Consider the following 22,447-nt stretch of genomic DNA (forward strand, 5'->3'; position numbering starts at 1 on the left):
CATATGAAAGGATGAGCCCAACCCTTCCTCCTTTCCCCTGAATGAGTCTTCTCCCACTTCTGAGGTTCTGGAATCATAGACTCCAAAAATTAGGCTCCTAGTTGCTCATATGGTTTCAGAAGGAATATCCTCTCCTAAGGTAGTGAGATGAAAAAGATTTCAAGACAATCCCTTTAAGAGAAAAACCTTGGGAGAGTAAAAAAAAAAGTGAGTATTTTGCTTCTCAGTGAGTTGCCATGTTGCATTGCAACTAAACTGATGATGTGTGACGTTAAAGGATCTTAAACAACCCGCAGCTCAGGCCCAAGGGAGCTCAGGCCTCCTATTTCACAAGTCTTTGGAAGCAGTAAAATAATATCTGTTCGAAAGCACTACTTGAGAATTAATCAAATCTAAAACAAGGTAATTTACAATTATCATGGGTCTCGAAGTAGTTGACCTAGAGGCTGTGGTGCTATGCACAGAGCATTTGGGGTTTGAGTCTCAACTCTGTCCAACTAGACACTAGGTTCAGATTCCCCCCTTCTCTCAGCACCCCAGGTTATTGCCCACCTATAAATTACAGGGGAGCAGTCCTAGGAATTTGCCTTTAACTTCCTTCTGTTTCAAGAACCTGGGTTTTTTTTTTAAAGACAATGTAAAAAAAAAAAAATACAACAGGTATGCAAATTACTATTTCTCCATTGGTACTTAATTTACCTTTTCTCCTAGGGCAGGATCTGGCAGTGTCCAAGACATGGTTGGAACTGATACAAAAGTTTATTTTTCTCCAATGAAATTAGAATGGGATATTACTGTTTAAATCACATGAATTCAAAAAGTACTCGTTTGTGTCCAATACAGAAACTCAAACCCAGTTCTTGCCCTCTAGCAGTTGAAGGGAGTGGTGGCAGCTTACTCAAAATGAGTAAGAAAATAAATATACGTACTGACATTTTGACACCGTGAAAACACGTAGGCTGCCTTTTAAGTTTTTGACTCCTGATGTATTTTTCTTCCCCATCTTTCCATGGAGAAGAAGGGCCGTCAATGAGCACTCAGATCTTCAGGTGTCTGTCTGGAGAGCTGGCCGTCTTCCAGAAACACAATTAGGTATGAAAGAAAAGTTCCATCCCTCACCCCTTGAGAGTAAACGTCTCCAGTCCTCTCACAGAAGGACGACCAAAGTTGGAGTGAGCAGCGTGGCTCTGGTATATCTTCACGGTTCTTTCCCCCCCGGGACTGTCCTATTCTGTTTGTGGCCTTACGCAATGCAAGGAGCCAGGCTACAAAGGGGTATGAGCCCCAGGTGTTGTCCTCCAGGTGCCTGTCACTAATCCCAGCTCCTCTCCTCCGTACCTCAGCTTGTCCCAGACAAGCTCTGGAATAGAGTTGCCTCATGCTGTCCTCAGATAAGACCTTGGAGCCCTGGGGTCTAGCCTTCAGCCTTCTCACCTCGGACATCCTTCCGCTCTTTCCCACAGGACCCATCCTGGTTGCCAAACCCATGGAAACTCTATAGGAATATCTGGGGGAGTGGACTGAAACGAGTCCCCGCGCTACCTCTGGCCTCGCAGTCTTGACTTTGTGAGGAGCAGGGCCTCAGCCGGCCCGTCTGTAACACAGGAAGATGTGAGCTCCAAAGGAGTGCGTGCGTATAACCCCCTTCGCACCACGCCTGGCCCTTCATACACGGGCCAGCATCGCGACTAAATGATGTTATCATCATTGTCCATGATGATACGGGCATAGGAAACCTGGGCTGTCCAGGCTGACAGCTCGGCTTTGAATCCCCTCACCTGGAATATCACCTTGAGAAAGTCTGAAAGCCTCAATTGCTTCATCTGTAAAATGAGGAGGATGTAGGGCGCCATGCCTGGTGCGGGGGCGCGTGAGCCCTCAGGCAGAGTTCAGCCGAGTGAGGGTCAGTCAGGGCTGGCCGTCGCTGTTAAAACTGCGGGTGACGGGTGACGGCGAGCTGGGCATCCGTCCCCCCCCCCCCCCAACCCCTCCCTCCAGGACCATGCCAACGAGTCTGGCTGTTTCAAGCATCCTTGTCCTTAACCAAATAAGCTCTGGGTCCCAGAGGCAGGAAGACTTCCTGGAAGAGGCGCGGGGATGGGGATGGGGGTGGGGGTGGGGGATGCTCTGGGACCAGCTGGGAGTGGGAAAGGAGAGGCTGTGCTTGACCCCGGGCTCCGCGCACGGCCTGTGGGTCTGCCCCTCGGGCTGCCAGGTCCTGCTTCGGACCCGAGCTGGCCCAGCCGCTCCCGCGGGTGGGGAGCCCGGTCCGACCCCGCCCAGGCGGCGGCCGGGTCCCCTGGGCTGGGCGCTGCTGGCGGAGCCGACGGGGCGGAGAGGAGCGCGGCGGGAGGAGGAGTAGGAGGAGGGGGCTGGTCAAGGGAAGTGCGACGTGTCTGCGGAGCCTTTTTATACCTCCTTCCCGGGAGCCCGGCAGCCGTGCCGCCGCCGCCGCCAACGCCACCCGTGCGCCCCCCGTCCCCGCACCCAGGAACCGGGCTCCGAGTCCAGCGTGCCGGGCGCCGCCGCAGCCAGCATGTCGGGGGTCAAGAAGCCGAGGACGGTAGGCTTCGAGGCGCCCGCCTTCCTCTCCCCTCCAACCGGGTGGCGCCGAACCTCCCGGGGCACCGGGATCCCACCCTCCCCGAGAGGAGGCAGCCGCGGCGCGGAGGCTGGGGCGCCGGGAGGAGGGGGAAGAGGAGGGGGAAGAGGAGGGCTGGGAGGAGGGAAGCTGGGGAGCGCGCTCGGCCGGGATTCCCGGGGCAGCCCTCGCCCGCCGGCGCCCCGAGCCTCTGGGAACCTCCGCGCCGCGGAGTGGTCACGCCCCGGCTAGACCTCCGGAGCCTGCAGAGGAGGTCCCGGCCGAGAGGGAGGACCCTGCTGGGACGTGTCCTTTCTCCCCAAGAGCTTCTCCAGGCCGCCTTTCCTTCTGGGCGATGGCGAGCGGGTGGAGGGCCGAGCTGCCCGCTTCTGCCAGGGCTGGCCTCTGGGTGCGTGCCGGCGACGGTCATTGGAACTTTGTCCATTGACCCTTCTCGTCACGGGCTCTGAGGACGGACTTTCACGGAGGAAACTGCAATGATCTAGACTTAACTGGAGGAAATGGCTTTTCTGCACTGGCAGGATTTAACCCTTAGCTTAACTCAGCTCCCTGTTGGCTCTGGGGGCACCTCAGGTTCAGGCGTGGGGGACTCCTCCTTCGCCTTGGAGTAAGATGAGGGGATTGTCTTGAGGAGGCTCCGTTTTGTCAAGAATTGCCGGGACATCCCTTTGATGGGAAACAGAGGGCTTGTCAACGACAAAAGTTCCTTTCCCACTTAGCAATAGGGACTTCTGTAAATTTCACATCCTTCAATATGGCAGCAGTAATCAGAGTCTCAAGGAGCCTTGTAGACAGCGTTTGGACCACACCCGAGGTGGTCAGCAAGCCTTCTTAAGATCCCAGCCAGCAGCCCTCACCAGTTTAGCTCAGTGGATAGAGCGTCGGCCTGCGGACTGAAGGGTCCCAGGTTCGATTCTGGTCAAGGGCATGTACCTTGGTTGTGGGCACATCCCCAGTAGGGGGTGTGCAGGAGGCAGCTGATCGATATTTCTCTCTCATCGATGTTTCTAACTCTTTATCCCTATCCCTTCCTCTCTGTAAAAAAATCAATAAGACATATTAAAAAAAAAGATCCCAGCCAGCAGTCTGACTGCTGGGCACTCATCTTTAACTACCACACTGCTAGCCTCAGGTGAAGGTGGGGGTGCTCAATGGACTGACTTCTCTTAAATAGTTAAACTTGTGCTTGGCACATAGTAGGTGCTCACTAAATGGCATTACTATAAGTAGTAATGTATCATTAATGTAATATATCAGTAATGTATAATCATGTCATTACTATTAGTATTATATAATGCTTATTACTGAAATATCTTTAAGGAGTATTTGTGGTGGGTTTGAGGAGAGATGGAAAATCAAGAATTGGGGAAGGAGAGTGAAGAGGCCATGCAGGGGCTAGAAGCATGGGCTTGTGCAGCAAGGGAAAGGGGGCTCTGTGGTTTCAGGGGACCACACTGGGCCAGCAAAGGAGAGTCCAGGAGGGAGGTGGCATCCATGTGAAAAGGGAGAATGGTCAGGATCTATCTGCCTTTATAGGAATGATTTTTATTTTAAAGTGGGGAGACTCTCAGGATTGTAATATATTTTAAAATAGTGTCAAATGAAAATCACTTGCGTTTTAGGCCTATTTAATTTGATTAATTTCTATAAAATTCTAAATGGCACCTTCTAAATGACAAGCTACTGTGGCATTTAGTAGCCTTTTATGTCAGTGGCGTTTTAAGGCTTCCTCCCTGCTTGCATCAAGAATTCCTTCCCAGTTCTGCTGGGGGTGGGGGGGCGTGGGAGGGCTTTTTCAAGCATTAGGAGAGAAGGGGCCCTGGTCTTTCCTCTTCATGCCTCTGGTTAGCAAGAACCCGTGAAGTGGAGGGTTCTCGGGTTTGAGAACGGGGCTTTACAAGCTGATAGTGGGAACTGCAGAGTCAAGTTTTCAGAGAGAATTTGAGGGCTGGAGGGTTTGGGTTGTGTATTTACACATTTTGAGCCTTCTAGCTTTTGTTTTGGTGGTGTATGTGTGGGGGGGGCGGGGGAGGTCTTTCTAGGATCAAATTAACACCTGATATAGCTAACAGGACTTGTGAACTTTGATTTCGAGAACACATGTATAATCCAGGCCCCAGCACAAGTTCCCAGAAGGACCAGGTAGATACTATTGGGTAGAGCAAGCCAGCTATAAATGTAGATGAAATCTCTGAAGCTTTAAATGTTCATTCAAAATGTACATTGAAACCTTGCAGGCCAAACACAATTCTGTCCACCTGTGTGACTTCTCAACTAATTAATTATTTGACAGGTGAATCTTGCTGATAGAGGAGGCTATCTAAGAGTGAGGAGAAGCATTGCATTATTTTCTGCATTACCAGCAGAGGACACACTACAGTCACTGCAGTAACTTCAAACATTTGTTGAGTCCCTACTGTGTGCCAGGCGGTGTACTGGGGTGAATACATCTTTCCCAGGATTTTCTGTCACATTGATGAATATAGCCTTTCAATCCAGACCACTGTGAGAAGAGTAAGTACATAGGTTTGTTTAAATAAGGGAAAGTAGGATGATTTTCTCACAAGCCCGAGAAAAAGAAAAAGAGACATGTTCTTTTATAAGGGAAGGTGGCACATTCCTTTTTTGGAAACCTAGGACATCTACGTGTCACATCCCTCCATACCCACCCCCCCCTTGACTTACCTCCAACACTGGCCACCCCCACACCCCTGACACACATAAACCTAGGAGAAGGAAGGAGGCAGACTGCCTTCAGAGGACTGGTCCTTTCTTCTTGCATCATTTCCTGGATTAGCATTTTTCAAGGCTGACAGACAGTTACTATGTCCTGAAGACAGCCAATCTCAAACGGTCAATACTAAGGTATTAAAATATTTTCCAAAGGATCAAACAAGCCAGTGGTTGGGAAGGAAGTGAAGGGGTATTGACAGCGTAACACTCTTCCTAAATGCAAGAGATTGTCTAGCTAGTAGTTGAAGCTGCTGCCTAAGGCAAGACATGAATTTCACGATGGGTAACCATTGCAGCTTCCTAGAGGCCAGGTACTCAGCCACACTGTATTTCATTTCATCCCCAGAGTAGCCTTCATCCAGGAAACTGAGCCTCATCTTTTAGGGGAGGAGAAATGACAAAAGCAGGACAGGATTTGAATCCAGGTCTGTCCAACTTTGAGCACAGAAAGGGAGTAACAATGACTTACCCCTTACAATTGTTCTGAGGAGTAAATAACTTCTAAACAGTGTCTTGTACAGATCCAGGCCAAGAGTAAGTAGCTATTGTTATTATTATTATTATTATGACACTGCTGTGGTCTGGCAAACAAGGAGAAGAAAGCACAAGTCATACATTCCGAAGGCTCAGTAAATGACAACCACCTTAGAATATTTATATATTATATAATAAGATAATATTTATATATTATATAATTATTAATACCTTAGAATATTTATATATTATATAATAAGAACAAGCAAATGGTGAAGTGTGGAGGCTATTTAAATCCTTATTGTGAAAAGCTAGGCAGGAGACAAAGGTTGATAATTAGTGTGAAAATGCATCAGAGTAACCCAAATATTAGCAAGAGTTTGCCAACCACCTTGGCCAAGAAAGGCAATCTCTGTATAAGTAAATTATGGACTAAATTCTTCCCACCCTCCTGTGCCTTCAGCTGTTTCCAGATGTACCTTAAAATTAATGTCCAATTCACGATGTTCTCTTAAGATTATCTGTTTGGACTTTTACTGGTAAAGATAGATGTACTTAACTCTGAGTTCAGTGTCTCTGAGGTAGTTTTCCTTGTCTTTCATCACTTTTCTGCTTCTGCACGTGGCTCTGTGGTTTGCTTAGGGGATAATTAGGCTTAACTCGAACATGGAACCTTTAGGGACTGAAAGTCTGGGAAAGGAATCAACAGTGTCAATCTCAGTCCTTGGAGATTACTGTGTATTTCAAAACCTATCACTAAATAATGGACACTCACGGGTCCTCGTGTTTGGAAGTCTTAGGAAAACACAGAAACGAATAGTAAGTAAACATAAATATAATGGCAGTTCCACTAACCTTTCATCTCTGGGTGATTTGTTCATATGACAGCTGAAATGGCATATATGCCCGGCAACCTGGCATAGAGCCTGGCACAGAGTAGGTGCTCAATAAATATTAGTTGCATAAACAGCTACAGAATTCATTAGAGAATGAATTTGCTTTAGGATCTAGATTTTTCTTTGATCTCTCCCCCCCCCCCCCCCCCCCACACACACACCCCTACCCCTGTTATCTGTCTGTTCTTGTGGGCTTGCATATTTTTGCCTGGGTATTTGTCATTACCACTGAAAAATTACTCAGGGATTCTTCGAGGCTTAGGATGAATGGCCTCCTGCGCCCCCCGCCCCCCCCCCCCTTACATTTGCTTTTGTTTCTGCCAGGTGCCTGGTGGCATTACTAGTCTGGGACCACTTTAGCCCACTGCAAGTTTTTTAGACCTCCCAGGTGACGTAAATTTGACTTGTGATGTCACAAGGGCTGGCCCTTGTATACAACATCTCGGGGACCCACCTCCCTACGTATACTTTCATTGCCAAGGCATCTGCCCTTGCAGCCTCTCAGAGTGGGCCGTGGGTTTATTCTGGTTCACTCTCATCTGTAGGGAGTGACTCTTAGGACCCTCAGTGTAAGGAAGGCCTTTTTATTCACCCCACTTGGTGGGTCCTGGGCTCTGATTAGTTCCACCTCCGGGTGAAGCTGTCAATCAGCTGGGATCCACCCCTACCAGGATACAACTGCCTCCCAGCTTGCTTACCTCTCAGATTCCTGCTTTTCTGCAGCATTTGGCCTGGCCGTTTCTTGCTGTCTTGTCAGCTCTTGGAATTTTTTTTTTTTTTAAGACAGGAATAGTTTATTCAAACCCATCAGAGAAGTGGACAGATGGGGTCTGTAACAAAGCGTCGTGTTTTAAAGCATAGTAATTATATGTGAAAGTGTATGCTGCTACATACAAATTAACTGCTCAGACCACAACTTGTCAATGTTTAAAACAAGTAAGCTTCCCTGTACAAGCAGCACCGTTGTGGCATTTTAACTTTAGGACCCCTCTCCTCCTCCCTCAGCTTTTTGACGTTTTTCATGAGATTATTTTATATTCTAACCGCTCATTTTTTATTTGTTTTTATGGAAGGATCGGTGTGTATAACCTAGACAGAAATCCCAGCCTCATCTTGATTCCTATGTAGCATTCATGTTTCCTGTCATACCTAGGTCATTCTTATTAAGGGGACACTCTAAGAACAGTATGCTTAAGCCAGCTATATTTAATGCAATCCTTTTCCCCCTACAGAGTTGCCAAGGCCCGGGGTTGGGGATGCTCCCCGGGGCCCGGTGGCCTCTGCCTGTGCAGGGTCCTTGAGATGCTCACTGTCCTGCCTCCTCCTTAGTGCTGGTGCAGTACAAGCACATTCCTGTCCGAAAGTCCCTTCCGCTGCCGCACCTCTCCTTGCTTCTTCCACGCTCTCTTTGGAGATCCCGAGGTCACTGTGCTGCTCCTGTGCAACTCTGGGGGGCCCAGTGAGGCTTGGTACTTCCTCCATACTCCCAGCATCCTGCTGGGACTGTGCTGGGACCCTAGGGGCTCTGCGGGCTGTGGGAGAGTAATGCCTCCTCTCCCCTGGGGTCTGTTTGAACTCAGAAGCACACCCAGTGCCCTCGGCTTTCAGAGCCCCCAATGCTCTCCGGTCCCTCTCTGCCCAAGCCCAGCTCCAGGTCTAGGGGCAATCCCTTTCCCAGACTCACACTGGTGTCTAAGCTCCCTCTGCTTCTCTTTGGACAAAGATTAAATAAAGCTTTTCATGAAGGTTCATTGGTTGATCATAAATACAGGGTTTATTAAAAATTTGGTTTTTGTTTTCTTCTGCCTTTTTGATGACCAAATATTTTGTTTTACTTTAGAACAAATTGGTGCACAAGATGGAAATACTTTTTCTCTCTGCAAAAGAGCCACTGTGTTAAAACTTGAAATATAACTTGCCTTTGATAACACATGGTGTGTAAAATGACTTCCATCAGTTGGCTGGTGTGACTTCCTTTAACATCTTATCAGCAACTCTTTCTGCATTTCAAACTTACTACTGAAGTTGATTTTTCTATAACTGGTACTGTGGAAACACGACTATAACATAAACATGACAAGCTCAGTTGAGCACCAAATATTAAATTTTGGCAATGAAAGTAAGCTTTTATAAAACACATAAATATATCAAAAGCTGCATCATTAAACTTGATCATTTCTAGGGTAGGTTTATATTTGCTTTAACTATCTAGTTAACATCTGCTTTATATGTTTTGTTATTTAAAACATTCTTTTTTATCCATTAAGTTTTTTTTTAATTAAAGGTCTAATTGGCTTTATTGAATGATTCATAAATCAGGCAGCATACCATCTATTAAATAGAAAGGTATTCTCCCACTAAGCTTCTACATCCACTCTAATTTTACTACAATTACTTTTTTCTTTTTAATTTATGCCCCATATGTGCTTTAAAAATCATTTGCAGACTTTACTTAGCAAGTCAAACTGCCTATAATAGAGTCTGAGGTTTCTCCCCATTACCTCATTCATCTCCACCTTTCCCCAATCATTACTTATGGATAATTCATGCCTTCCCAACTTCTAGCGAATCAGCAATTCAAAACATTGGTGATGATTTTTATGTGCATTTTTTTTTTTTACTGCTAAAATCCTGAATTAACTTTTTGGTCCTCTGGTGGTGGTCCCATTGTGCATTATTTTGTTTTCCCAAAGTCTCTAAAATCCTTTCCCTTTTTAGTTTCTGTCAAGTCTCACTTATATGTTTGTTCACTTCATCTACTCGACATATACTTATTGAATAGCCCAACCAGGAACTGTGCTTGCCATAATTAACTATAGCTACTAAAGCCTTATATTCTTTAATTATAGTTTTTTAGTTCTTTCAAACTCTGTCTTTAAATCTCTTCTAAACACAGCATTTACTTTTTCTAATTGCACCACCCTACCCAAAACCTTGATATTCTTTCAACTTTCTGCCCAGTCAGTCTTACAGTGGCATTGGGCCCAAAGCAATAAAATTCCCAACTGACATTGTATACATTTTTAAGCTACTAAGTTAAAATGTTAAATTATTTACTTTTTATTTAGGCTGCTTCCTCTTTAAAATGTATTTTTATAATTTAATTTCTGGAAGGAAAACTCAGAGCTCATCTTCGAGCTCTTTATATTACAGTTGATACACAGCATTTAAGAGCTTTGCTAAAGCTCATGGCCATCTTTCAGGCTAGCTAGTTGGTGATGCTGCCACTAAGCCAGAGGTCCATCACCTAAGTGCTCTCCCCGCACTTTTCTCTTTACCACATGCCCCTTTTCTACCACAGCTTTGTTTCATTTTTTTTTTTTTTTTTTAACTGGGAAATATTTCCCCTCCACTAAAAACAAAAACTAAAAGCTAAACAAACCCCACTTTCCCGGTTGGTTATCAGTGATTTAACTTTAGCATTTTGTTTTGACATTCTGGAGATAGAATATACAGACCAGAGAACAGTGTTTGGAAAATGCAACTTTACTATTTTGAAATATTTTGTGATTGGCTAGCCCTGTGGTCAGCAAACTGCGGCTCACGAGCCACATGCGGCTCTTTGGCCCCTTGAGTGTGGCTCTTCCACAAAATACCACGGCCTGGGCGAGTCTATTTTGAAGAAGTGGCGTTAGAGGAAGTTTAAGTTTAAAAAATTTGGCTCTCAAAAGAAATTTCAATCGTTGTACTGTTGATATTTGACTCTATTTGACTGTTGACTAATGAGTTTGCCGACCACTGGACTAGCCTGTTTCTCTTTCGAAAATTCAACCCCCACCTCAAACCTTGCTTATTCTTCCTTAAGCCTTCTCAAACAGTTTAATCCTTTTATTAAATAAATAAATAAATAATTTAAAAAGCCCTGCTGGTGTGGCTCAGTGGTTGAGCATCGACCCATGAACCAGGAGGTCACAGTGGGATTCCTGGTCAGGGCACATACCAGGGAGCGGGCTCGATCCCCAGTAGGAGGTGTGCAGGAAGCAACTGATCAATGATCCTCTCTCATCATTGATGTTTCTACCTTTCTCTCCCTCTCCCCTACATTCTGAAATCAATACAAATACATTTTAAAAAAAAGATGCCAGTGGTTGCAGAGTGTGCAATACAGATAAAACTATACTAGGCGAAAGTTCACCAAGTTTAGTCACACACTAAAGCCTCTCAGTCCCTGCTGTAGGTCTGAGAATTTCCAGCTTACCTCTAAATCCATCCATTTCCCTTGTTTCCGAAGTGCATGTTGTGCCACCACGTCAATTACAATAACTATGTGGTCCTGCCAGGTGAGTCTACACTACATTGCTGAGTCCCAGTAGAGAGTCTTTTCTAAATTACATGAGTAATTACTATTCTTGGCCCACTGAGTCACTAATAAACGTTTTAAGTAGTTACTAAAAAATAAAAATAAAAATCTATATTCTTCCATTGTGTTCAAGTTAGCCATAGAATAAGAAGACATCTAATCAAGCTTATACATTAACATCCCACCTATGGAATTTGCGTATTTATCAGGAGTCTTCCTTTTTAAGGTATGTTTTGTGAGAATATTCCCACTCGGTTGTGACTTGTTCTTGACCAGCACTGAGCGCTTCTTATGTGGCAGGCGCTGTTCCCGGGATTTCCTGTGCAGTCACGCAGGTAGTCCTCCCCCATCTCATGAAGCAAATTTGTGAACTCAGAAGGGAACTCCTTTAACTGAAATGAAGTTAAAATCTTATCAGTACCTCTGTGGTTATAAGTTGTTGATTTCATAGAGGGAATGAGACTTAATGCCAAGTAGCAAACACAGCTGGCCTAGGTAAAAACTAAAGTATTACTGCTTCATTTGTAAAAATATTTTGGCAGCTGCCTACTGCTAATATATCTCAAGATGATAATAATGAATTCTATTTAGAGACATTCCCCAACGCTTTTTTAAAAAAGAGTAAATGGTATATACACTAGCAAATGCATGTTACCCTCACCATCACACACATTTCATTCCTTATGGTGACATAAAGTATGTAATTGGAAAATAAATTTTCTTTGTTCTCAGACGCAACAAGTACGGGTAATAGTTTTTATTGCTTAGCCTTACAACCATGTCAGGATTCCGCAGCATAATTGGAATGATTTGTTTCCACTAAAGCTGCTAATACTTGAGCCAAGTTTTAACTGTGATTTGTAGATGATAAAAGGAAACCAGGCCACCAATGTATTTTTCCCACAATAAAAATTTGACCCAACTGGAGATCAAGGCTGAAGGATGTCGGCAACCAGATAATGCCTCCCTTTCACTGGGCACCAGTGAGGAGTGCCTATAAATTGTGAGGTTGTAAAAGGCACCTTCCATGGAGTCTGGAAAAAGCACCTTGGGGAGTTGACTCATTCTACCAATGTAGGTCAGGAAAGTCCACGTTTTCAGCAGTCCTGGGCCATAGCCTCAATGTTAGGCACCTCGAAGGCCTGGGTACAGGGCCTGTGTAAGAGGCTAGAGCCCAAGCTCACATGGAGGAGCCTCGTATTGGCTGGGTGTAATTGTCGGACATGAGGTTGAAGTCCTTTGCTGGGGAGGGGTTACATTATTTGAATGAAGAGAGGAAAGTGACTGTATATAAATTAAATCACAGAACCTTGCCCAACTTACATGGCTAATGGTTGAGTGTTGACCTGTGAACCAGGAGGTCACGGTTCAGTTCCCGTTCAGGGCATATGCCCAGGTTGTGGGCTCCATCCTCAGTATGAGGCGTGCAGGAGGCAGCCCATCAATGATTCTGTCTCATCATTGATGTTTCTGTCTCTGTCTCCCTCTCCCTTTTTCTTTTAAATCCATTAAAAAAGAAATTAAATCACAGAATCCTAGTCTTCACAGTGCAAGACACCTTGGAAACAAAATAATGTCAAATGTCCCAGCACAGACAACAAGAATATGTTGTCTAGCCACATTTATTGAATGGAAAAATCTGGGTCATCATAAATACCTGGTTTCTTCATTTTCTTCTCAGTGTTGAGGCTTTTATTTACTAAGCCTTTTCATAAAAAGGTTTTTTAAATCGTTTTTGAGAGAGAAGAGAGAAACATTGATGTGAAATCAAAACATCCATCACCTGCCTCCTACCAGGGATGTGCCCTGACTAGGAATCGAACCAGCAACCTTTTGGTGCATGGGACAACGCCCGACCAACTGAGCCCCACAGGCCAGAGCTAATAAGCCTTTTAAATAACACACAGTTTTAGTTCTTGGTGACATTATAAGTCTGCCGTGGCTTTCAGAAAGGTATCTTGTTGATCCTGTTGGGTTCCCCAAGGGAAAGGAGCAAGCATGTATTCCAGGACTTTCCCTACAGTGTCTAACCCCATCCTATGAAGTAGTTGATGTTCTTATCCCCATGTTATAGTTGAGAACTGGAAAGCTTATTGAGGTTAAAGAACACCTTAGGATGCCACCGTTAGTGGCAGAGTTGGAAGTGACTGCCTCCTAAGTCTGAATGCCAGGTTTTCAATGATTCTTCTTTTCCTTCCATGCATGTAACAGATATAATTGTTATGAAGACGGTCAGAGTAAAGAGTATTCTGATCACGTCAATATACATTTAAATTTAATTTTAGTGGTTGCAGATTAACCCAGTGAAGAATCAAAAAAGATGCTGTTGCTTTGAAAGGAATTTTCCTCATTTGCTTTTTGGAATGTTGTATAATCTTTAGAAGATGTGGATTTTAGCAAATGCCGTGAAAAGGCAATAAATGTTAGTTTGGATGAGGCTCTGTGGCCAGTTTAAGGAACAGTAGTGTTTGGAATCGAACCCAACATTTCACCTTAATAATACAAAGCTTCAGTGTTCTCATGGGTGAATGCATACACTCAAGAATAAGTGTCCTTAGAAATAATTGCAGTGACTTACATGTAACTCTAGACCTCGCCTTGTTCATTATGCGAGCGCTGCACAGTCGGGCATTCATGAGTTACAAGTTCCCAAAGCCCCACAAGCTACAGGGCTGTTCTCTGGATGGACTAGAGGTTTCATTGGCATTTCCACAGGTCAGCACAGAATCTTAATCTTTCATGGTTCAAGAAGCCTGTGTCACATACAGCCTCGTTTGTAGAACGAGTTGCAAATGTGTAAGAAAATACACAGAGGTAACAAAATACAGCCTTCAGTGGACCACTTACAGGGCTACATTCAGAAGGGTGGCCGAGACCTAAGTTGAACACTGGAATAGTGTGGTTTAGAGCATCTTCTGGATGTAGTTAACACACTTCTAGGAGACTCGATTTGATATGGGTGGTGTGTCCCTGCAGGTAATGGCCACCTCCCTGAATTATAGTGGGGTTCCTCTGGGCATGCACATTCCCTTTATCTCATCATGCTCATCAAAGCTTATTGAGAAATTCTTCTTAACTATCCTAGCAGCTCCCCAGTATGGGTAGTGATAAGTATTGCAACTCATAAACAAGGACACTAAGGTAGAGAGATGAGGTAAAATTTCTAGGGCCTTCTTGTGAGCTAATACAATAGTAGAGGCAACCCAAGTTGGCCCATTTCAGTGGCCTAGTACTTCGTGTTGTCTCAGGCAGAAACTCAAGGACACCTGAAGGATGTTTGGAATGAAGGGTTTCTTTCTGGGGTCATACCAAGTTAACTGTGTGCTGCAAAACACACGATGGCTTCCTTTTCATTGGGAGTTCTAGAACTATAAATGCTATAATCTATGACTTAAGTGATTCAGCTAATTATACATATTTTTCTATGCTTCTAAAAATGAACACTTGAGCTTTGATATAGAAAAGGGTGTACTTTCAAATTTTTCTCTTTGTGGATGTACATTTATTTTAACGAGGAGACTGGGAACTAAATTAATTCCTTGCTGCTAATTCATCCTGATTACCTTCTTATTTCCATGGAACAAAAGATTCTGAAGCCATGTCAGTCTTCATGATTTCATCCTGGTTGGCTTTGTGTATCGTTGCATAAAAAATGTAGAAGTAGTCCCTGGCTGGTGTGGCTCAGTTGGTTGAAGCCTGATCCCGTACACTGAAAGGTTGTGGGTTCTATCCCAGGTCGGGGAGAGTGTGGGAGGCAACCTATCCATGTTTCACTCTCACATCCATATTTCTCTCTCTCCCTCTCTTCTTTCCTCTCTCTAATATCAATAAAAGCTATCCTTGGGGATTTTTAAAAAGTTTCTCATTTTAAAAAATGTAGAAATAGTCATTACCTTAAAAAGTTGATATAGACAGAGCTTGATATCAACAATATCTATGCTCTTTATTACAACAAAATTAAGGTAGTCATTATATCTGTCTACCTAAGTAGCTAGATCTTATTGTTCAATACATTGATAAAGAAGCACATTTATTACTGTGCTATAATTTTTAAATATTTTTTATTGATTTCAGAGAGGAAGGGAAAGGGAGAGAGAGATAGAAACATCAATGATGAGAGAGAGTCATTGGTCTGCTGCCTCCTGCATGCCCCACACTGGGGATCGAGTCCGAAACCCAGTCATGTGCCCTGACCGGGTATGGAACCTCGACCTCCTGGTTCATAGGTCGATGCTCAACCACTGAGCCATGCCATCCAGGCTGTTGTTGTTTTTATTAATCAAGAGTATTTATTGTTCATGTGTAGGGACCCAAGGCTCATTTGAGAATATCATTCTCTGCTAATATCTCAAAGAGTTCCTCCTTAGGATTCTCTTTACACCTGTGTGGGCATTATGCTTTCTTGTTTTCCATACATCACACGTGTCCTGAATGCTTCCCTTAATTACTGAGATCTCAGTGGGACCTTAGAGATTATTGAGCCTAGTTTTTCTCCCTTGCTAAGTTTCACACAATATTGATGCCTAAATCCCATTCCCAGATAATGTGATGGAGTTGGTCTGTGTTGCGTTCTTTAAAAGCTGGCTAGGAGGTGCTTCACTTCCGTGTGGCTTGAGAACCATGGCCTACCCTGATTCCTTCACCACACAAAATGGAGCACTGTGCCATGCCCCCGGGCTGCCAGGTAGTTAGTAACACACAGTTTTCTCTACTTCAGGATGCTGTTCGCCCTTTTCAGATTTTTTTTTTCTTCTCAAAAATGTTAGTCTGTTTACCAGTTAATGCAGACTTCTGTGATGGTTGCATTCCTCATGGAATATTTAAAATGAAATATTCCAGCTGGAATATTTTAAAGCTTGCCATTCTTGTGCTGTTTTACCATTACCTAATGAGCAGACAGCTTTCTGGAAAAATCTGGAGGTCGTTCTTTCTTAGTCAGCTGTTCTTGGCTGTGGTGACTGTTTATTCCTGGAAATTTGCCCCGCTTCCAATCACAATCAAGAGAGTAGCACGTTTTTTTTAGAAGTGGCTTGTGATTCTTGATAATGTAATTCTCCGGACCTCCCTACTGAACCTGGTATGTTCCAATGGGAATAAATCTGAAAGGATTCCTTTGTCACATTGATGGCCATGGGTATGAAGAACCCACATTGGAAGAGCCTTCCAAAAATGGGCCTTTCTTTTCCTGGTACATTGCTGGTGTAATTCTAGCATTTCTGAGGAAAATATGTAAGTACCTCCTGGGCAGAAATGCTGTCCATTTATATGTATTTCATACCTATCATCTAAAATTACTTAGAATGAGTCAAATTAAATAATCATGCCTCTTCTACCCAAGCTAATAGATTTCTTGCCGTGGTTTATCTGATTATGAGTTCTGATTAACTTTGATCTCGTTGGATTTTTAAAATAATATGTTGTCTTATATTCACAGATTATTCATTATTAATGTAGTAAGTAAAAGAAAAGGTAGGCATGTAGTGCAGGTATTTAAGCTTAAAAAGATTAGCTGACTCAAGCTAATGACAGGTCTTAAATTAGCAGCAGGTTTTCTGATTTAACATTGATTTCTTTTGGACTGCAGCTTTCTTTTTTTTCCTTCTGCCTTTTTTGAAGTGAATTTGGTTACAGCTATTTTGAAAACTATGTGACTGTATATATTAAATCTAAAATAATTTTTTTTTCTTTTCCTATAATTCTATCTGGCTATTAGGGTGGAAAATAAATTTCACCTGCAGCAGGTCAGGATACTTTGGGGCCGAAAACATCAGGGAGAAAACGGCTTGGCCTCTAGGAACCAGGTGGATAAGAAAAGGGAATTCTTCCCAAGCCCTCTCACCAGCCCAGTGCAGAACCAGCACAGAGACCTGTCAAGTAAATTGCCTTCCCAAGGAAGCGCTGTGTGCCTCTTCTGGGCTGTCTTCATTTTCCTAGGCAATATAATTGCAAAATTTTGTAGAGTAGAATCCTTTTACCAGGTTACTACTGAAGAGCTCTATCCACTATCTCTTTATAGGATAACAACATTAATTATATAAGGTTCATTATTACGTATATTCAGTGGATTGTACTTTGAACCACTCTGTATCTATATCTAGGTCCATACCTGTCACAGGATGGGGAGTTTTTAAAAAAGTGATTACGGAGTTCAGAAAACCATCTTTTAAAAAAAGCTATGCTTAGCCTTATGAATAATGATAAGCATTTTAATGTATATTTTAATAATTGATTTTGAAAAGAAGAGGTTTGATGGAGCAAAGAGTTAAGCTGTAAAAAATACACCATAAAACTACAAGAAGAAAACATGGATCTTTTGTAAACTCAGAATCAATCAGGAAGACCACCTTTCTAAGTGTCACACAAACTCAGATACCACACACAAAGAAAATACAGTTGAGTACAAAATCACTTTTTAAATTACATGCTAAATATTATATATATACATATATATATGCACACACATATATGTGTGTGTGTGTGTGTGTGTGTATTATTTAGAGAGAGGAAGGGAGAGGGAGAGAGAGGGAAACATCAATATGAGAGCGGAACATCAATTGGCTGCCTCCTGCACACTCCTACTGGGGATGGAGCCCACAAGCCAGACATATGCCCTGACCAGGAATTGAACCGGCAACCTTTCCGTGCCCAGAATGACACCCAGCCAACCTAGCCACAGCAGCCAGGGAAAAATATCTCCTTTTAATTAAAACAAAAGACTAACAACAACCTGGGGGAAATTCTGTAACTTATAGAAGACATAGAGCTGCTTTCCAAAATATATAGAGCTTCTATATAAATCAATATAAAAAATCAGCAATCTAATAGCAAAAACATGTGGGGAAGGAATATGAAGTTCACAGAAAAGGAAATACAAATGGCTCTTAAACATATGAAAAATGCTCAGTCTAATGCATTGCAAGATATGCAAATTAAAAGTATGAGTTCAATTTTTCACCTATCGATTGGCATAGGTAAAAACTTAAGCCAACATGTTGTGCTCAACATGAGAGAACAAGCACTCACACATTGCTAGTGGAGATGTATATTACTACCATCGCCATAGAGATGTTTGGAAATATCAAAATTAAAGTGAGCATATTCTTTGAGCTAACAATTCAAATTCAAGAGCTTTTTTCTATGCAAATCTTGCAAATGGTAAGATGACGAATGTGCAAAGTTATTCTTGGCAGCATTTTGAAACAAAGGCTTGGAGACAACCTAAATATCAATTAGTAGGAGAACTGCTGAAGTACATACTCTGTACTATTTTGTTATTATAATATATCCATAGTAAGGACTAATTTGCAACTGTTAAAAAAAGAATGAGGTATCGCCGCAATATACCAATATGGAAAGAACTCCAAGCATTTGTTAAGTAAATAAAAGACAAAGTGCAAAACAGTGTCGATAGCCTGGTAATATTTGGGAGAAAATAAAAAAAAAAGATACATATATTTATTAATGCATAGACTATCTCTGGAAGTATACCTAGTAAACTAAGAGAACTGTGTGGCTGGGTAGGAGATTTACTTTTCAAAAACAGAAAACTCTTATCTATCAATCAGTCAACAATTATATAGTCAAGAACTGTGAAGGGTCTGTGATTTTATTCCACTTGCAATCTAATAAATTAGCTTGCCATAGTTTCATGGGTGCTGGCAGAAAACATGAGACTCCTGGGTCAGGACAAAGGACTTTATTACTTACAGCACAGCAAGCAGTAAGAGCATTAGCATGTGTTTGTTTCTCCTGCCCCCCCCCCCCGCCCCCCATCTCCCATGACGGATACACACACAAGCAGTGAGTTACATTACAGGAGAGGAACTCTAAGCTTAGGGAACCTAAACCTTTTAAAATGGGCAGTAGGAAGGCTGGCCCTTTACTCTGGAGGGAATCTCTTTTGTCCAATGCTGTTCACTATACAAAAATCCTTGAAAGATAGTATGGGATAATAAATGGCTGTTAGTACCTGAGTCAGAAAGGACTCATGGAAAATTGTCTTTCTCTTATTTATTTATCTGTAAATACACACACACACACACACAAGGTTTGAAGGTTAATAGTAACTCCTGATACTTTGAGGCTTTCAGCTAAGTTGTTTGGAACATGAACTCATTGGTCATTAGATGATTAGGCCTAGGTCTGAAGTCACCTAACTCTGCCTAGATCAAAGGTCTTTATGGCCACAACCTCCACTCTGGCACCCAGTCCACTATCTGCCAGGGCAAGTGATTAGTCAGGAAGGGCCCCAAGAGAGTGAGAACATGAATGGACCAGCACAATTCATTCTCCACTACTGTAACTAACACCAGTAGTTGCCACGTTGGGCACTTGTAGTGCTCTCAGATTAGGGAACTAGACCCATATTTTCTTTAGCCCTGGAATGAGCTTTACTTTTATTTGGCTTCATTTAGTTCAGTTTCACACTGAAATCAATTTTAGGCCTGTGCTTGGCAAGTGTGAATTGAAAATGGGCTGGGGTGAGGGGTTTCTTGGCTTTGGCACCTGGATAACAAAGTTCCTCAGGAACAAGCTTCCATTCATCATTGGAACACACTGGATTCTGTCTTACAGTTCAGGGTGGGCCAGAGGAGCCCTGGTGGGTCTGTGGAGGGATGAATGAGCATCCTGTTAGAAAGGTGCTGAGCCGCTCCCGAATCACCTTGAATGCCCTCTTTCTGCAGCAGCCGCAATGGAGCATGTTTATTAGAGTATAATATATACATATAAAAATATATAAATCTTCAATGGGCTGCCCAGTGAATTTTCATAAAGTGAATACACTTATGTAACCAGCACCCCCATTAAGAAACAGAATCATACCTGAATCCTAGAAGCCCCTTCTAGTCACTGACACGCTCTCCCAAGGAAACTGTCTGATTAGTTCTGCCTGGTTCTGAATGTTATATAGATGCCATTGAATAGCATACACTCTTCTATCTGGCTTCTTTTGCCACAGTTATATTTGTGAGAGTCATCAGTATTGTCCGTAGTGTTGTGTTTGGCTAGAATTTGTTCATTGTCGTTGCTGCATAGCAGTGATTGCCAGCCAGGGGTCATTTTGCCCCTCAGGGGACATTTGGTAATGTCTAGAGATTTTTCTGGTTGCCACAAGAAGGTGGGGGGGAAGTTGCTGCTAACCATCCTACAATTCACAGGACCACCTTCCCTACCCCCTATGCAGAGGTTGAGAAACCCTGCTGTATAATAGTAGTCCATTGTGTGAATATTCCACCATTTATTTACTTACATATTCCATAGAGCCTCAACTTAACGTTGGCATTTGTTAGCATTACACAGCTCAGCCGTAGCTTTGAAATTCTTGAATCCATGCTTACCACAGTCTCATGAAAATAACGAAACAAGCAAACAAGGGGTGTTTTTACATTTAAGATAAGTGTTAGAGGTAAAATGAATTATCGTGTATAGCTGTGGTCATAGACAAAAATTATATATTTTAGAACCACTACAAGAATTTGAAGAGATCCTGAATGAGAGAATAAAATGGGCTAACTCAAGGTTTTCATCAAAGAATAAATACATGAAGGACTATTCTTAAAAAACAGCTTGATTGAAGCATAATTTGCATATTATAAAATTGACCCAATTTAGCTGTACAATTCAAAGATTCCTAGTAAATTTAGAGTTGTGCAACTATCACCAAAATCTAATTTTAGAACATTTCCACCACAGCAAAAAGACTCCTTGTGCAGTCAGTCCCGTTTCTACCCCGAGTCCCAAGAAACGAGCAGTTTACTTTCTATCGCTAAATATTTTTCTTTCCTGGATGTTTCCTACAAATGGAATCACAAAATATGTGATCTTTTGTGACTGGCTTCTTTCAGCAGCATGATGTTTTCAAGGTTCATCCATGTCGTAGTAGGTATCATTACTTCTTTCTTTTTTATAGCTGAGTACTATTCCGTAGGTATCGTTACTCCTTTCTTTTTTATAGCTGAGTACTATTCCATTCTATGGATAGCTCACATTTTGTTCATCCATTCACAAGCTGATGGATATTTACATTGTTTCCTGTTTGGGGCTGTTATGAAAAAAAAATGAACATGGGGGATTTGAAGCACAGCTAGGTAAATGGCAAACACAAGTAGGCTTTTGAAGAAGGGATGTGATTCTGGGTCAGATGATCTATCTCATTTTCAAGGATAATTTGAGTCATTTAAAAAAAAATAGGAAAGGGAAAAGACTAGAGCGTGACATAAGACATATTAGACTTACAGGGAAAGGACACGTCTGATATTTACCCATCCGGATCCTCGCACTTCTGAAGGCATTTTATAAACAAGAAGGCTAAGCTCCAGGGTAGCAAAGCTCTGCCTTGAAGAGGAGGATAGTAGATTATTGTTTGGTTGCACTAAGAGAAGTCGTTAAACGTGCTGCACGTTAGTAATCTTATGATAAAATAATTAGTAACTCAAAAAGGACAGACCGTGCAAGAACAGACACATGTGGGACCAATACATCCATTTACTAAAGGAAGATGTAGAGAAAGGGCACTCAGGTAGAAGTCAGGGCCCTCCCCCTCATAGGATGGGGAAGATCGAATACAGGAGTAGCAGGAAAGTACACACTCTTTAAAGCATAAGTCATTCTAGGCGGATGTAAGGGCTACTGTTACTAAACAAAGTAAGGTCCTGAGGCCTCTCCTATGGAAATTGGACACTGAGAGCCAAAGGAGTTAGTTACCTAGAGGCAGAATTGCCTCCACAGGAAGTGAACTTGTGCCAAATACTGGTGGAAGGGGATGCCCCAAAAGCAGTGAACCCCAGATTCAACCTTTTTCACCTTTTAGTGAGGATGTTCAAAGAGTGGGAACCCATTCTTTGGCCACGTGGGACCATGGGGCTTCATGGAATGAAAGTTTTCCATTTTATTAGATCAGAATAATTACGTTGTAGGTGTGGGTGTGAGGGGCTGGGGGAGAATGGAGAGGGTCAACACACTTCATACTGACTGTCCTCTCCTCCCCTTCTCACTTCTTTATTCTAAGGGATAACCTGTTTATATAATTTAAAAAATAAAAAACCTAAATCTCTTTTTTTGCAATAGAATCAGCAAGATAAAGGAATTTTCACATTACAAAAAGATATCCTTTTCAAGGGTTTCTTTGTATAGTATTACATGTATAACATAGTCTCAGTAGGCAAAACGAAGCTGAACTGTTTTAAAAACTAACAAACAAGTCTCCTATTATGGTGTTTTTGTTTTTTTGTGTTTTGTTCTGTTTTTTCATTTTACTGAAAAGGAAATTAAACCACAAGGTCAAGCCCACATTGTTGGCAACCCTTTTAGTGCTTTCCAAGCTTATCTAGCTGATGCCTCCCCCCCTGTCCTTCCCTACAGAAATCCATATTATATCAAGGGACAGTCTGAAAAACACAATCTATGAAATGTTGATACGGACAAATTTTCTTCATTTATGGT

At 42.6% G+C, this 22,447-nt stretch overlaps 1 protein-coding gene across 1 annotated transcript in view; it reads left to right on the top strand.

Moving 5' to 3' along the window:
• The first annotated feature begins 2,363 nt into the window (after positions 1-2,363).
• PAPSS2 (3'-phosphoadenosine 5'-phosphosulfate synthase 2) overlaps positions 2,364-22,447 on the top strand; it is a 68,139-nt gene continuing 48,055 nt past the window's right edge. The window contains exon 1 of the mRNA XM_079794249.1: positions 2,364-2,563. Coding sequence (XP_079650375.1) covers positions 2,537-2,563 — 27 coding nt within the window. The 5' untranslated portion in view covers positions 2,364-2,536. The remainder of the gene's footprint in view (positions 2,564-22,447) is intronic.

This window comes from Cnephaeus nilssonii (genome assembly GCF_951640355.1).
Source record: "Cnephaeus nilssonii genome assembly, chromosome: 16".
Classification (NCBI taxonomy): Eukaryota; Metazoa; Chordata; class Mammalia; order Chiroptera; family Vespertilionidae; genus Cnephaeus; species Cnephaeus nilssonii.